Raw genomic sequence first — 16162 nt, 5'->3', positions numbered from 1 at the left:
TTGGTGTACTGTGTGCAGTTCTGGTCGCCTCACTTTAGGAAAGATGTGGAAGCTTTGGAGGGGGTGCAGAGAAGATTTACCAGGATGGTGGCTGGAATGGAGAGGGAGTCGTACGAGGATAGGTTGAGAGTTCTCGGTCTTTTCTCGTTGGAACGGCGAAGGATGAGGGGTGACTTGATAGAGGTTTATAAGATGATCAGAGGAATAGATAGAGTAGACAGTCAGAGATTTTTTCCCTGGGTACAACAGAGTGTTACAAGGGGACATAAATTTAAGGTGAAGGGTGGAAGGTATAGGGGGGATGTCAGGGGTAGGTTCTTTACCCAGAGAGTGGTGGGGGCATGGAATGCGCTGCCTGTGGGAGTGGCAGAGTCAGAATCATTGGCAATCTTTAAGTGGTAATTGGATAGGTACATGGATAGGTGCTTAAGCTAGGACAAATGTTCGACACAACATCGTGGGCCGAAGGGCCTGTTCTGTGCGCTATTGTTCTATGTTCTATGTTCTACGAGATGAATGGCCAGTATCTATGTTTTAAATTCTAATATTGTGGTGCATATTTATTCACAAAATAGCACATTTCATTGAAAATACATTACTTTAGTAAGGTTTTAGATGCACAAAAGAATCTGATGTGTTGCCTATTTAAAGGAGTCATAAAAATTTATGAACAATATGATTTCCCTATCATCTAGGCTACCTTCTCCGCACAAACCAAATTAGCAATAATCAACATTGTTGCTTCATAAGAAAAGGTTACACAGTATATATACACTTTGTCACTACATGAGAAGTAGAACTGTTCTAGAAGTTTCATATGTGATGTTTAAACAATCAAGGCCACAACTCCTCACTTTACAATTTTTGCTCAGGGCTTAACCTTTGTGTTATTTTAGAAGCATATTTTAAACTAAAATATAATTGTAATAATTTAAATTAAAGTTACCTCTAGCTCACTTCTCAGGGTATAGAGTTCCCGTTTGGCAGATTCATTTAGACAATACCCAAGGGAATGTACCCATGAGTTTGCATTTTCTTGGACACTAAATGCCAAGGGTCGCAACTGGAGCCGAATACACTGTTCATCTTTCATCATTGGCTGCTCTGCCACCTCCTCACTGATTCTGGTGTAAAACTGCAACTTCTCATCATAACTAACGCAAGAAGGATTCCTTGCTGCAAATTTCTCCACAACAATAGACTTGTCCATCTTCCACAAGGATCTGTACTTCTTCCAACGATTCAGATACTTGCTTAAAGAACCAAGAAGTTTTTGAAGATTTTGACTGGTAGAAACAGCTTGATCTATAATCTGTGGATACTGAGAAATGTCACTGTAAAAACTGAAGATGATCGGTTCATCATCTCCTTCAACATACTGTGGTGAACATTCAATGCAGGATCCATGCATCCACCGTACAAATAGCTATAATATATGAAAGAAATACAATTAAAAAATTACATTTAAGAGTCAAAACAATCAAACTAGTTGATAGACAGATTATGGCCTTTCAAGAAATTAATGGATATGAGGAGCAGGGAGAACAGTGGAGTTGTAGCCCAAGGTCAGTCATGATCACATTGAATGGGGAAGCAAACTTGACCAGCCATATGGTTTGATACTGCTCCTTTTCTTGTTTTTATTCTTTCAATCATTTGAAATTCCTGTTCCTTGAAATTAACAAAACATGCATTTGGGTTGGGAGATTGATTGATTTACCCAATTCTGTGCATGAACTGCTAGAATGTAGAGTGAACTTGTGCAGGAAGGAATTATAGGTAAATACCAAGACAAAGACTCAAGAATGACCCAATAATTAAATTCACTTGGTCACATCATGGTGATATCCTCTATTATTTCAAATGTGTTCCTTCTCAACAAAAGGAACAGTGCTCATTTTACCCTCTACTATCCCAGATGACTCCACATTACAGAGAGCCCAGCTAAGGGGGTATTGAGACCTAGATCACAGTGTACCATTAAAATAGTAGGAGAATTTGGAATCCACCTGAAAGACAGCACATTAAATGATAAGAAATTCCTAAAAATTATAAACTACATGTAATTTTGTAAGAGCACACATTTTGTTGAAATTGTTCATTTTGCACTCAGACAACTGTCAGTCATAATCTCGATGCATTCTCCTCAGCAATGCTTCTATCACTCAAATCCATTTGCCAACTAACCAGTCAGCATATCCTGCTCATACAGTCTAGAAAGGCTGTTCTCCTTCTTGTTGATATTAAATATTGTCCTGATGAGTGCAAGATGAAAAGCTCTGACAAAGAGTGCCTTTTGTCAGCAGTATCCAATTTTAATTAACCTTAGTTGTTTCCATGCAGTCTTTTATGTTCTGGAGAGTCAGCTGATAAACTTCAGGGGCTGTAGGTTTTAGGACAATCTCAGGGGCAGAGAGGTGAACTTCAACTTGGAATAGTGGATTGGATCCAAGAATAGAAACATTAATCTGTTGAAGATTTCTGCAGAGAGACAATTAATAACTTTAAACATGACATGAACAAATGTAAAAACAACTGCAGTATCACTTTTCAGGTTCAACTTCAGAGCCATTTATCCTAGGGATGGGCAATGAATGCTGGCTAGCCAGCAACATCTATGTCCCATGAGAGAATAAAATATTTGTTTTACTTGTGGCACTAATAAAGTCCCATTTTTTTCCAAACCTTCATAGTTGGGCTGAACCAGTGTTGGTGAATGTCCTCCTTAATCACAGCACACCCCTGTTCTCATGATGGAGTTAGGGATTGCAGACTTTAACTGCTCATTCACATAACGTGGGCACCACTAGCAAGGATAATATCATCGAGTCATACAGCACAGAAACACACCGTTCAGTCCAACCAGTCCATGCCAACCATAACTAAACTAGACCCACCTGTCTGCACTTGGCCCATATCCCTCCAAATATTTCTCATTTATGTACTTATTTAAATATCTTTTAAACACTGTAACTGTAGCCACAATCACCACTCCCTCTTGAAGTTCCTTCTACACACAAACCACTCTCTGTGTAAAACACCAAAGTCAGACTCACAGGTCTATAGTTCCCAGGCTTCTCCTTACATCCCTTCTTAAACAAAGACACAACATTAGCCAATCTCCAGTCATCTGGCACCTCACCCATCGTTATAAATGATACAAATATTTCTACAAGGGGCCCTGCAAATTCCTCTCTAAACTTCCACAAAGTTCTGGCATACACAAGATCAAGTCCTAGAGCTTTATACACCTTTCTATTTCTAAGACGTCCAGCACTTCCTATTTACTATCAATTTCACAACTCGCACATCAAGTTTCCAGATTTAGGTAAACATAAAGTGTCCGTCTACATTACATGCATGCAAATTCAAACTCAATACATGTTAAGTTCTCAAGAATTTGATACATCTCTCTAACAAAGTGTTGGCTCTTACAGGGTTGAGGAAGGAAATCCTCCTGAACACACCTGACAAAACCGGCTCCATCCAAACCATCTGCACTGAGGAGGTTCTAGTCGATATTGGGAAAGTTGAAATCACCCAGAACAACAACCCTGCTACATCTGCATTTTTCCAGAATCTGCCCACCTATGAGTTCTTCAATCTCTCTACTGCTTTTGTGGGGTCTGTAGAAAACCCCCAAAGTGGTGGCTGTTCCCTTGCTGTTCCTAACTTCCACCCATACTGACTCAGTAGACAAACCTTCCTCAACAACCTTCATTTCTGTAGCTCTGATGCACTCTCTGATTAGCAATGCTACATCCCCTCTTTTTCCACCCTCCCTGTTCTTTTTAAACATTCTAAACCCTGGAACATCAAGCAACCATTCTTGCCCCTGTGAAATCCATGTCTCCGCTATGGCCACAACATCATAGCCCCAAGTACTGATCCATGCTCTAAGTTCATCACTCTTATTTCTGACACTCCTTGCATTAAAACAAACACACTTTAACTGATCTCTTTGTTTCATTGCGTAAGAAACCTTTCCGATTGATTCAATACATCCTGTCACTGCCCAATCTGCAACTGTTCCCTTCTCAGACATGGGGCTCTGATTCCCACCCCCCTGCCAATCTAGTTTAAACCCTCCCGAATCACACGAGCAAATCTCCCACCCAGGACATTTGTGCCCCTCCAGTTCAGGTGCAACCTGTCCTGCGTGTACAGGTCCCACCTTCCCCAGAAGGCATCCCAATGGTCTAAGTTTGTGAAGCCCTCCCTCCTGCACCAGCCTCGGAGCCACATGTTAAGCTGCATTCGCTGACTGTTCCTCACCTCACTATCTCGAGCTACCAGGAGCAAATCTGAGATCACTACTCTACTCGTCTGCTCTTCAGCTTACAACCTAGTTCTCTGTAGTCACTTTTCAGATCCTCAATCCTTTTCCTGGCTACATCATTGGTGCCAATATGTTCCACGATTTCTGGCTGCTCACTATCCCCCTTCAGAATCCTGTAAACCAGATCAGGGACATTCCGGACCCTGGCACTGAGGAGGCAACATACCTTCCGGGAGTACAAAATCTCCTGTCGATCCGTCTAACTATTGAGTCCCCTACCACTAGCGAAGGGTAGAAGGTAATCTTGAGATTATTCAACAAAGAACAAAGAAACCTTACAGTCCAGGAACAGGCCCTTCAGCCCTCCAAGCCTGAGCCAATCCAAATCCACTATCTAAAGCTATTGCCCAATTCCTAAGCATCTGTATCCCTCTGCTCCCCACTTGCTCATGCATCTGTCCAGATGCACCTTAAATGAATCCACTGTGCTTGCCTTTACTGTGCGTTCCAAGCCCCTTCCTCCCTCTGTGTAAAACCTTTCACCTCTCATCTTGAACGTGTGACCGCTCGTTACTGAATCCCTCACTCTGGGAAAAAGTTTATCTCTATCTCCGCCCAACTCTCCAGTCTATCTATATTCTCCTGTATGCTTTGACAGTCCTCTCCACCAATCTTTCTGTCATCTGCAAAGTTACTGATCAGACCACTAATGCCCTCTTCCAGATCATTGATGTGTATTACAAACAACAGTGGCCCCAGCACTGACCCCTGTGGAACACCACTGGTCGCCTTTCTCCATTTCGAGAAACTCCCTTCAACTACTACTCTCTGTCTCCTGTTACTCAACCAGTTCTCTATCCACTGAGCAAGAACACACTGCTCACCATGTGACTTCACTTTCTCCATTAGTTTACCATGGGGAACCTTATCAAACAATTCTATTACGATCTTCTGTTTTTTTGGTTACCTAGTAAACTTTCAAAATCTTTCAACAGAAGCTCCTTGCCAGTCTTATCAATGTCTTAGTATCAACTTGGACTAAGACAACTGGATTCCTCCTGTCCAACTCCAAGTCCCTCTCAGGATTTGAGTGACAACTCAATAATTTTAGGATCACTATCCTGAGACTAGCGTTTTATTCTAGATCTATTTAATTTAAGTTAGACTTCCCAGTTACCATGGTTGGATTTGAAAAAATGTTTTTGGATCATTAGTTCATAAAGTCGTAGAGATTTCATGTCTCTGAATTACTAATCAATAAACCAAAACTATGATACCTTTCCCTTAACATTGTGACAGAAACCATAATTATTTTACTAGTATAAATCCAATATCAAATCACCCCCACTTCTCTCAATCATAAAGACCAGAGAGGGATAGAAATAAAATTGAAGTGTTAAAAAAGAATCACACAAAATAAGTACATTTTCTCACAAGGAAATTTATGTGGCAGGAGAAGAAACAAACTGCACCCCTTCATGCATCCAAATTACTGTTTTGTTAAATGAGTTTCTACATTCAGAGTCTCACAGTATTTACCTTTCCATTCATTTCAAGAACAAAATTATACATACTTTAAAATCATTTTGACGAGACAGTCATAAACTCTGTGCTCCCAGAATTTGTAGTACAGTGCCATTTTTGATGCCTTCCCGGTATTGGTGTGGAAAACGAGACCTTCCATTTTTGTCAGCAGAGGTCCAATAGCTTTATATTTACTGACTAAATTCAAGATATCTTTTGTTCGTTCCTGTTCTACGTATTCGTAAAACTCCTTTACTCCTAACATAAACAACCAGAATATTTCACTTTGTCTGTGAAAATTTTACATCTTAGCAACATTGTTTTCCAAAGTTTGAAATAATTCTACAATACCTGCAAGATCTTCTTTTGATTTGGGTGGTGGCCTTTTAAAGAGATCTGCCGACTCTATTGCTGCAAGTTTAGTTGCAATATCTCTGACATTTTTGTGGATCTGATTTACAAGGGATTCAAATTTTCCAATTGCTTGCTCACAGCGACCAAGATAATCATGAATACCTATTGAAAATAACAATCAAACTAAATCATATAGTAGTAGCATTTTTGATATCCATTAAATATAAAGCATGTTTTTCTCCTAGGTCACATTGTTCATTTTATTATTTTCAAGAGCAACAGTCATCATATCTCTAGTTATACCATTTGTGACTTTAAAACAGAGAAACTCATGGGGAGACAATGTTTCTCATGACAATTTTACAGTGTAATTGCTTGCAGGTTTCCTGGGAGCACTCAATCACAGCCTGAATTTGAAGAAAGCACAGCTGACACCCACTTCCTGCTGACCACTGACAGTCATTCAGACCTATTCATTTTTAAGATATGAGTTTCGCTATCAAGGTCGGCATTTATTGCCACCATAATTGCACAGAGAATAGGGCAGTGGGTCACCTTTTTGATCTGTTGATAATGCTTACTACAATTGTCTTACAGAACCGTTTTGGAATGTATGCAGAAAAAACATTAGTGGTTCCCACATTGTAAGAGCTGAATCATTTAAAAGGCCCAGGCTGGAGAAGGAGAGCAGGTTTCCAGCACCAAAGGACATTAGTGAACAAATCAAGCTTTTATAATGATACCAACTGTTTTAATTTCCAATTAAACTTATATTTCCATATCTTAAAAGCAAAGTACTGTAGTTGCTGCACATCTGAAATGAAGTCAGAAAGTACTGAGAAAGACAGCAGGTTTGGCAGCATCTGTGGGGACAGAAAGAGAGTTAACTTTTCAAGTCTAAAATTACCATATTTGGCGTGAAATGTTTCATTTATTTCTCTGCTCACTTTTTATTTCACCCTATCATAGCTGTCTGATGTTTGTGGGACAGTGCTATAAAGTCACTGGCCTTGGGAAAGAGAGTATTCAGTCACATATTAGATGCAGCCATGGAACACAGACTGTCAAATAACACCATCTACACTTTGCAAAGATCCTGAGACACAAAGTGTAAAGCCTGCATTACACTGACGGCCACAGATGCTGCAGGGCCAGCTGTTCATAGGTCTTGCTGTGGTAGGCTGCAAGGATCTCTGATGGCTTTAACATTCAAGGCAAACCTTCTGCTCTACTCTTGGGAAAAGTGCAGGTGACTGACTCACAAGTAAGACAGCACAAGAGCTGCCAACCTGCTGCAGCTACTCTTCTTCCAACAGCCATAGAGTAAGCAGATGGCTCTGGAATTCTTCAAAATTTAGAAGCAGAAGATTTTTTTCTAATATTTATTCACAAGATGTAACATACTTGGTATTTATTGTCTTTCCTTAAGTACTTGAGAAGGTGGTGAACGCTTTCTTAAAGTGACAGTTCAAGAAATTGACCTAATGACAATGAAGGAACTTCAACATCATTCTGTTAGAATAGAGTGTGTCTTGAAAAGGAAATGTCTAGGTGGTGGTGTCCCATGAATCTGCTGCCTTTGTACTTCGAGGTAAAATATGACATAGGTTTTGAAGGTACAGTTGAAGGAGCCTTAGCGTATTTCTTTGATGCACAGATCTACTGTGAAAAGAGTGAATGCTAAAGGTGGCGGATGGGAGCCACTGTGCCAATCAGACAGGCTGCTTTGTTCTGATGGTGTGAAGCTCCTTGGCACGGTGGCTCAGTGGTTAGCATTGCTGCCTCACAGAGCCAGGGACCCACAATCTATTCGATCCTCAGGTGACTGCCTGTGTGGAGTTTGCACATTCTCCCCATGTTCCTCTGGGTGCTCCAGTTTCCTCCCACAACCCAAAGAGGTGCAGGTTAGGTGAACTGGCCATGCTAAATTGCCCATAGTGTTTGGGATGCATAGGTTAGCTGCATTATTCAGGGGTAGATGTAGAGTAATAAGGTAGGGGAATGGGTCTGGGTGGGTTACTCTTTGGAGGATCACTGTGGACTTGTTGGGCCAAAGGGCCTGTTTCCACACTTTAGGAATTCCATCATTCTATAAATGTTGTTCAAGCTGCACTCAGCCAGGTTAAGTGCAGACCAATCTATCATAGTTCTCATTTGTGCCTTGTACTTGGTGAAAAGGCTTTGGGCAGTCTGGAAGAAAGTTATTTGCCACAGAATTACCTGTCTCTGACCTGTTCTTGCAGGAGTGTGAGAACCAGAGGTCCACAAGAGTCAGAGGAGAATTAGAGTCGAAAAAGATGGCACTGGAAAAGCACAGCAGATCAGGCAGCATCCGAGGAGCAGGAGAGTCAACCCTTCATCAGGTATGAGGAGAATTAAAAGAGCAAAAAAAAGCAAATGAAGAGGAGACTGGCACCTAATATTAAAGGAAATCTCAAAGTCTTCAAGAAACATATAAATAATAAACAGATGATCAGAGGAGGAGTAGGACCCATCAGGGATCAGAAAGGGATTGATGGTTGAAGGTAGGGGTATGGATAAGATGTTAAATGAATATAATGCATTTGTCTTTCACAAGGAAGAAGTCTGGGCAACACAGTAAAGAGGAATCCAAGGCTGAGGCAGAAAGAGGGCACCTCCTAACTTCTGTTGTAATATATTTTTCTACTGGAAATCATTTAGAAAGAGATGACAGAGTGCTTACAGCTGTTCTCAGACCACCCAAATATTGATACAAAAGAACAACATTACTGATGTTACCTAATGAGTTCCAGTTTAGTCTTCTGTAACCTGATCGAATAACTCGTTGAAGCTCTCGAATATGTTCTGTCATGAGTTTTGTCTCTGCTGAACTTAGAGAATCCATCAGTTTTGCATAACGATTTAGCATGTTTTTTAGTCCAGTGGTGTACCTAACGAGACAAGTCGTAAAATATATACTGCATCATTCATGCACCAAAATAGGTGAATTGTATTCAATGCACAGGAATACCCGGTTCTAACCACTCTGAATAAGGATCAAATGGGTTTAGTTCATATCACTGTTGCCTCTGACTCAAAAGTAGTGTTCTGTAGCCCCAGTTTCCGAGACTTAAGCACAAAAGCTAAACAAACACTCCAGTGCAATATTGAGGGAATGGTGCTTTGGCATGGCACTGTCTTTCATTAAACTGTGGGCCAATCTGGTCTCTAAGATGATTCCAAGGCAGTATTTCAAAGTGCCCAAGTAATATTTAGAATGCAAACATTTTGAGTTACTGTGGCTACACCTCAAATAGGACTGTTTTAGCTGTACACCACATTAGGATGTTCTGAAGCTATAAGAAATCTACATAGATGCACTTTGATTCATGCTTGAAACGAAACAGCTTCACACTGAAGTCTAAATACACCACATTGGATTTGGTACTGGGCAATGAACCAGGCCAGGTGTTCGATTTGGAGATAGGTTAGCACTTCGGTGATAGTGACCACAATTCAGTTATGTCTACTTTAGTGATGGAAAGGGATAGGTATATACTGCAGAGAAAGAGTTATAGTTGGGGAAAGGCAATTATGATATGATTGGGCAAGATTTAGGTTGCATAGCATCGGGAAGGAAACTGCAGGGGATGGGCACAATTGAAATGTGAAGCTTATTCAAGCAACAGCTACTGTGTGTCCTTGATAAGTATGTACCTGCTAGGCAGGTAATTATAAACCAGTGAGTCTTACTTCGGTTTTGGGTATAGTGTTGAAAAGGTTATAAGAGATAGGATTTATATCTAGAAAGGGATAAGTTGATTAGAGATAGTCAACATGGTTTTGTGAAGGGTAGGTCATGCCTCACAAACCTTATTGAGTTCTTTGAGAAGGTGACCAAACAGATGGATGAAGGTAAAGCAGTTGATATATGTTTACACGGATTTCACTAAGTCATTTGTTAAGGGTCCCCACAGTAGGCTATTGCATAAAATACAGAGGCATGGGATTGAGGGTGATTTAGCGGTTTGGATCAGAAATTGGCTAGCTGAAAGAAGACAGAGGGTGGTAATTGATGAGAAATGGTCATCCTGGAGTTCAGTTACTAGTGGTGTACCACAAGGATCTGTTTTGGGTCCACTGCAGTTTGTCATTTTTATAAGTGACCTGGATGAGGGTGTGGAAGGATGGGTTAGTAAACTTGCGGATGATACTAAGGTCGGTAGAGTTATGGGTAGTGCTGAAGGATGTTGTGGGTTACAGAGGGACATAGATCAGCTGCAGGGGTGGGCTGAGGGGTGGCAAATAGAGGTTAATGTGTGAGGAAAAGTGTGAGGTGATTCATTTTGGAAGGAGTAACAGGAATGCAGAGTACTGGGCTAATGGTAGTGTAGACTAGATTAGATTCCCTACAGTATGGATTCCCTACAGTATGGAAACAGGCCATTTGACTCAACAAGTCCACATCGACCCTCTGAAGAGTAACCCACCCAGATCTGTTTCCCTCTGACTAATGCACCTAGCACTACAGGCAATTTAGCATGGCCAATTCACTTGACCTGCGCATCTTTGGACTGTGGGAGGAAATTGAATCAGCTGGAGGAAACCCACACAGACATGGGGAGAATGTGCAATTTCCACACAGTCACCTGAGGCAGGAATCGAACCCGGGTGCCTGGCGCTGTGAGGCACCTTGCCTCCCCCAATGACCAAAGAGATCTCGGTGTCCATGTACATAGATCCCTCAAAGTTGCCACGCAGGTTGATAAGGTTGTTAAGAAGGTATGCGGTGTGTTAGCTTTTATTGGTAGAGGGATTGAGTTTCGGAGCCATGAGGTCATGCTGCAGCAGTACAAAACTCTGGTGCAGCCACAGTTGGAGCATTGTATACAGTTCTGGTCACCACATTATAGGAAGGATGTGGAAGCTTTGGAAAGGGTTCAGAGGAGATTTAGTAAGATGTTGCCTGGTATGGAGGGAAGGTCTTACGTGGAAAGGCTGAGGGACTTGAGGCTGTTTTAGAGAGAAGAAGGTTGAAAGTGATTTAATTGAGATATATAAGATAATCAAAGAGTTAGATAGGGTGGACAGGGAGAGTCTTTTTCCTTGGATTATGATGGTTAGCATGAAGGGACATGGCTTTAAATTGAGGGGTGATAGATATAGGACAGATGTCAGAGATAGTTTCTTTACTCAGAGAGTAGTGGTGGCATGGAACAGCTTGCCTGCAAAGGTAGTAGACTCACCAACTTTAAGGGCATTTAAATGGTCATTGGACAGCCATATGGATGAAAGTGGAATAGTGTAGGTTAGATGGGCCTCAGATTGGTTTCTCAGGTTGGCGCAACAGCAAGGGCTGAAGGGCCTGTACTGCACTGTAATGTTCTATGTTCTATGCTTGGGAAGGAAGGGAGTTTTTTGCCCATTATGTTGAGGACTGTAATCTGTTATTGAACAAATGACACTGACTGGGAATATCCAAGGATTTTACTGTGAATCAAATATCCTGATGGATAAAGAGAGGTGGGAGAATGCGGATAGACCGAGATCATTTATTTTCATTATCCAAATGCTCTATCATTTTCTTAGGTTAAAATCATACCGGAGAAACTTTTGTTCTTGAAGACCCACATTCCTGGCCAGCTGTGGTATTTGAAAACCTAATTGTTCCATATACTTGGATTCCATTATAATTTCTTGAAGTTCTGGGGAAAAATTCACTTCAAATTTGGAACTGACATCGTACCAGTCCTCATGAACAGTTGAATTCTGTATTAGAGAAGCAAAATCAACACTGAGAAACAGCAGACTAAAAGATGGAAAATAACAATGGTTATACTTTAACGCGCTCTATATTTAGCATTAGAATAACTGTGTATGTAAATTATATGATTGCCATAGTTTGTTTGAAATTATTTGTGTTTAGCAACACAGTATCAGCAGTAGTTCAGTTGGTAGCATCCTCAGCACCGAATCAGAAAGTTGTGTTTCAAAACTGAGCACAAAAAATCCAGGTTGACACTCCAGTGCAATACTGAGGGAGTGCTGCACTGTTGGAACTGGCATTTTTCAGATAAGATGTTAAATCAAGGCCTTGATTTTTTCCTTAAAATGGGCATCAATCATGCCATGGCACCATTTCAAAGATTGCAGTATCTTGGACAATAATAAACCTTCAATCAACATTACAAATATGACATTATCTGACCATTCTACCACTGTCGTTTGCAGAAACTGCAGGGTGCAAATTGGCCAGTTTATTTTTATATTACAACAGTAACTGTACTTCAAACAGTCCTTCACTGGCTGTAAAACACATCTGGTGTGTTACACTGGCCCTTCAGCACAGAAACAGGCCACGTGTAACAACAGTTTCACACCAATGTTACTACTCCACACAAACCTCCTCCACCCCCTCCTCACCATATGTTACCAGTAGGACATTCTATTCTTTTCTCTGTCATATACCTAACAAGTATCGCCTTAAATATCCTCATGCTACTTGCCTCAACTATTCCACGTGGTAATGAGTTCCACAATTCAATAACTTTTTGGGTAAAGACACTTTCCTGAATACCTTATTGGGTTTAACTGTGATGACCTTATATTGATGGTCCCTAGTTCTGGTGTGAATTGGACACATTTCCCTCTGTGTGTCCCATTAATCATCTTAAAGATCTGTATTTGTCGCCTCTCAACATCCTTCTAGAAATAAGAAAGAGCCTAGACTATTTACTCTTTCTTGCTAAGAATATCTTCTCAGTTCCAGTACCATCCTTGTGAATCATTTTTACTCCACTATCTTGATATACAGTTAATGGAGGGGCCCTGGGAGTGTTGTCGAATAGAGACTTGGAGGTGCAGTTGCATAGTTCCCTGAAAGTGGAGTCACAGGTAGACAGGATGCTGAATAAGATTTGGCAAGTTTGCCTTCATTGGTCAGAACACTGAGTATAGAAGCTGGGATGTTAATTTGCAGCTGTACAAGACATGGGTGAGCCCACTTTTAGAATACTGTGTTCGGTTCTGGTTACCCTTCTGTAGGAAGGATGTTGTTAACTTGAGAGGGTTCACAGAAGATGTACAAGGACATTGCCAGGATTGGAAGATTTAAGTTATAATGAGAAGCTGAATAGGCTAAGGCTTTTAATCCCTGGAGTATCAGAGGCTGAGGAATGATCTAACATAGGTTCATAAAATCATGAGGGGGATAGATAGGGTGAATAAGGGAGGCAAAGTCCAAAATTAGACGGCATAGGATTAAGGTGAGGGGGGAAACATTTAAAAGGTACTTGAAGGGAAACTTTTTATGATGTGTGTATGGAACAAGCTGTTAGAGGAAGTGGGGGAGGTTGGTACAATTACAACATTTAAAAGGCATCTAGATGGGCATATGAATAGGAAGGGTTTAGAGGGATATGGGCCAAATGCTGGCAAATGGGATTAGGTCAGATTGGCATGTCTGGTCAGTGTAGATGAGCTAGACCTAAGGGTCTGTTTCGACGCTGTATGAACCGTTAACTTTAGGACTCTATATCCTTGTTACAATGTGATGACCAGAACTGCATATATTACTCCACGTATAGTCTAATCAATAGACAATAGACAATAGGTGCAGGAGTAGGCCATTCTGCCCTTTGAGCCTGCACCACCATTCAATATGATCATGGCTGATCATCCTTAATCAGTATCCTGTTCCTGCCTTATCTCCATAACTCTTGATTCCACTATCCTTGAGAGCTCTATCCAACTCTTTCTTAAATGAATCCAGACACTGGGCCTCCACTGCCTTCTGGGGCAGAGCATTCCACACAGCCACCACTCTCTGGGTGAGGAAGTTTCTCCTCATCTCTGTCCTCAATGATCTACCCCGCATTTTTAAGCTGTGTCCTCTGGTTCAGCACTCACCCATCAGCGGAAACATGTTTCCTGCCTCCAGAGTGTCCAATCCTTTAATAATCTTATATGTCTCTATCAGATCCCCTCTCAGTCTTCTAAACCCAAGGGTATACAAGCCCAGTCGGCGGGTCGGTGTGGACTTGTTTGGCCGAAGGGCCTGTTTCCACACTGTAAGTAATCTAATCTAATCTAATTTATCCACAATAAGCTGCATCTGCCATGCATCTGCCCACTCCCCTAACTTGTCCAGGTCACCCTGTAATCTCCTAACATCCTCATCACTTTTCACCCTGCCACCCAGCTTTGTATCATCAGCAAATTTGCTAATGTTTTATCACTAATACCATATTCTATATCATTAACATATATTGTAAAAAGCTGCGGTCCCCAGCACTGGTCCCTGCGGTACCCCACTGGTCACTGCCTGCCATTCCGAAATGGAGCCGTTTATCACTACTCTTTGTTTCTTGTCAGCCAACCAACTTTCAATCCAAGTTAGTACTTTGCCCCCAATACCATGCGCCCTAATTTTGCTCACTAACCTGCTATGTGGGACTTTATCAAAAGCTTTCTGAAAGTCCAGGTACACTACATCTACTGGATCTCCCTCGTCCATTTTCAGAGTTACATCCAGAAGATTAGTCGAGCATGATTTCCCCTTCATAAATCCATGCTGACTCTGACTTATCCTGTTACTACTATCCAGATGTGTCGTAATTTCATCCTTTAAAGTAGACTCCAGTATCTTTCCCACCACTGAGGTCAGACTAACTGGTCTATAATTTCCTGCTTTCTCTCTCCCACCTTTCTTAAACAGTGGTACAACATTAGCCACCCTCCAATCCGCAGGAACTGATCCCGAATCTATCGAACGCTGGAAAATAATCACCAACCCATCCACAATTTCTCGAGCCACCTCCTTCAGTACCCTAGGATGTAAACCATCAGGCCCCGGGGACTTATCAACCTTCAGACCTAACAGTCTCTCCAACACCAATTCCTGGCAAATATAAATTCCCTTCAGTTCAGGTCCTTCAGCTACTGTTACCTCAGGGAGATCGCTTGTGTCTTCCCCAGTGAACACAAATCTGAAGTACTAGTTCAATTCTTCTGCCATTTCTTTGTTCCCTGTAATATATTCCCCTGTTTCTGTCTTCAAGGGCCCAATTTTAGTCTTAACCATATTTTTGCCTTTCACATACCTAAAAAAGCTTTTACTATCCTCCTTTATATTTTTGGCCAGTTTACCTTCGTACCTCATTTTTTCTCTGCGTATTTCCTTCTTAGTAATCCTCTGTTGTTCTTTAAAAGCTTCCCAGTCCTCCGTTTTCCCACTTATCTTTGCTATGTTATACTTTTTCTCTTTTAACTTTATATGTTCCTTAACTTCCCTCATCAGCCACGGCCACCCATGCCTCCTCCTAGGATCTTTCTTCCTTTTTGGAATGAGGTTAATCGAGGTTCAATATGTGTTTAATATCACTTCTCTGCTTTTAAATCTACTCCTCCAGAAATTAACTCTACATCTTGCATTGTTTGTAAGTGTCACAGAGTCCTACAGCACAGAGACAGGCCCTTTGGCCCACACTGGTCCATGCCGACCAAAATGTCCATCTACACTAACCCCATTTCCCTGCACTTGGCCATTACCTTTCTAATACCCTTCCCTTTCCATGTATTTGTCCAAATGCCTTTTAAATATTGTTAATGTTCCCACCTCAACTACTTCGATTGGCAGCTCATTCCATATGTGTACCACCCTCTGTGTAAAAACATTGCCCCTCAGGTTCCCTTTATTCTTTCCCTCTAATCTTAAACTGATGTCTTCTAGACCTTGATTCCCCACCCTTACTCACCCACGCCTCTCATGATCTTATATACTTCTAAGATTCCCCCTTCAGTCTCCTAAGCTCTAAAGTAAAAAGTCCTAACTTGTCTAACCTCTCCCTATAACTCAGACCATTGAGTCCAGGCATCATCCTTGTAAATTTCTTCTGCACTCTTTCCAGTTTAATAACATCCTTCCTATAGCAAGGTGACCAAAGCTGAACACAACACACCAAGTCCATTTATCCTAGGATTCTCTGGGAAGCAAGGGAGGAGATTGCAGAGCCATTGATTTTTATGTCCTCGTTGTCTACAGGA

At 41.3% G+C, this 16162-nt stretch overlaps 1 protein-coding gene across 1 annotated transcript in view; it reads right to left on the bottom strand.

Annotated features, from left to right (window-relative positions):
• dnah10 (dynein axonemal heavy chain 10) overlaps nucleotides 1-16162 on the bottom strand; it is a 243067-nt gene that overhangs the window by 210579 nt on the left and 16326 nt on the right. Inside the window, exons 6-11 of the mRNA XM_043715328.1 lie at nucleotides 11721-11887; nucleotides 8918-9069; nucleotides 6155-6319; nucleotides 5854-6061; nucleotides 2325-2481; nucleotides 947-1426 (exon numbers count right to left, since the gene is read on the bottom strand). Coding sequence (XP_043571263.1) covers nucleotides 947-1426; nucleotides 2325-2481; nucleotides 5854-6061; nucleotides 6155-6319; nucleotides 8918-9069; nucleotides 11721-11887 — 1329 coding nt within the window. The remainder of the gene's footprint in view (nucleotides 1-946; nucleotides 1427-2324; nucleotides 2482-5853; nucleotides 6062-6154; nucleotides 6320-8917; nucleotides 9070-11720; nucleotides 11888-16162) is intronic.

This window comes from Chiloscyllium plagiosum, chromosome 25, assembly GCF_004010195.1.
Source record: "Chiloscyllium plagiosum isolate BGI_BamShark_2017 chromosome 25, ASM401019v2, whole genome shotgun sequence".
NCBI classification, from domain to species: domain Eukaryota; kingdom Metazoa; phylum Chordata; class Chondrichthyes; order Orectolobiformes; family Hemiscylliidae; genus Chiloscyllium; species Chiloscyllium plagiosum.
Note: the sequence above shows the minus strand (reverse complement) of the source record. Positions and strands in the feature narration are given on the sequence as shown.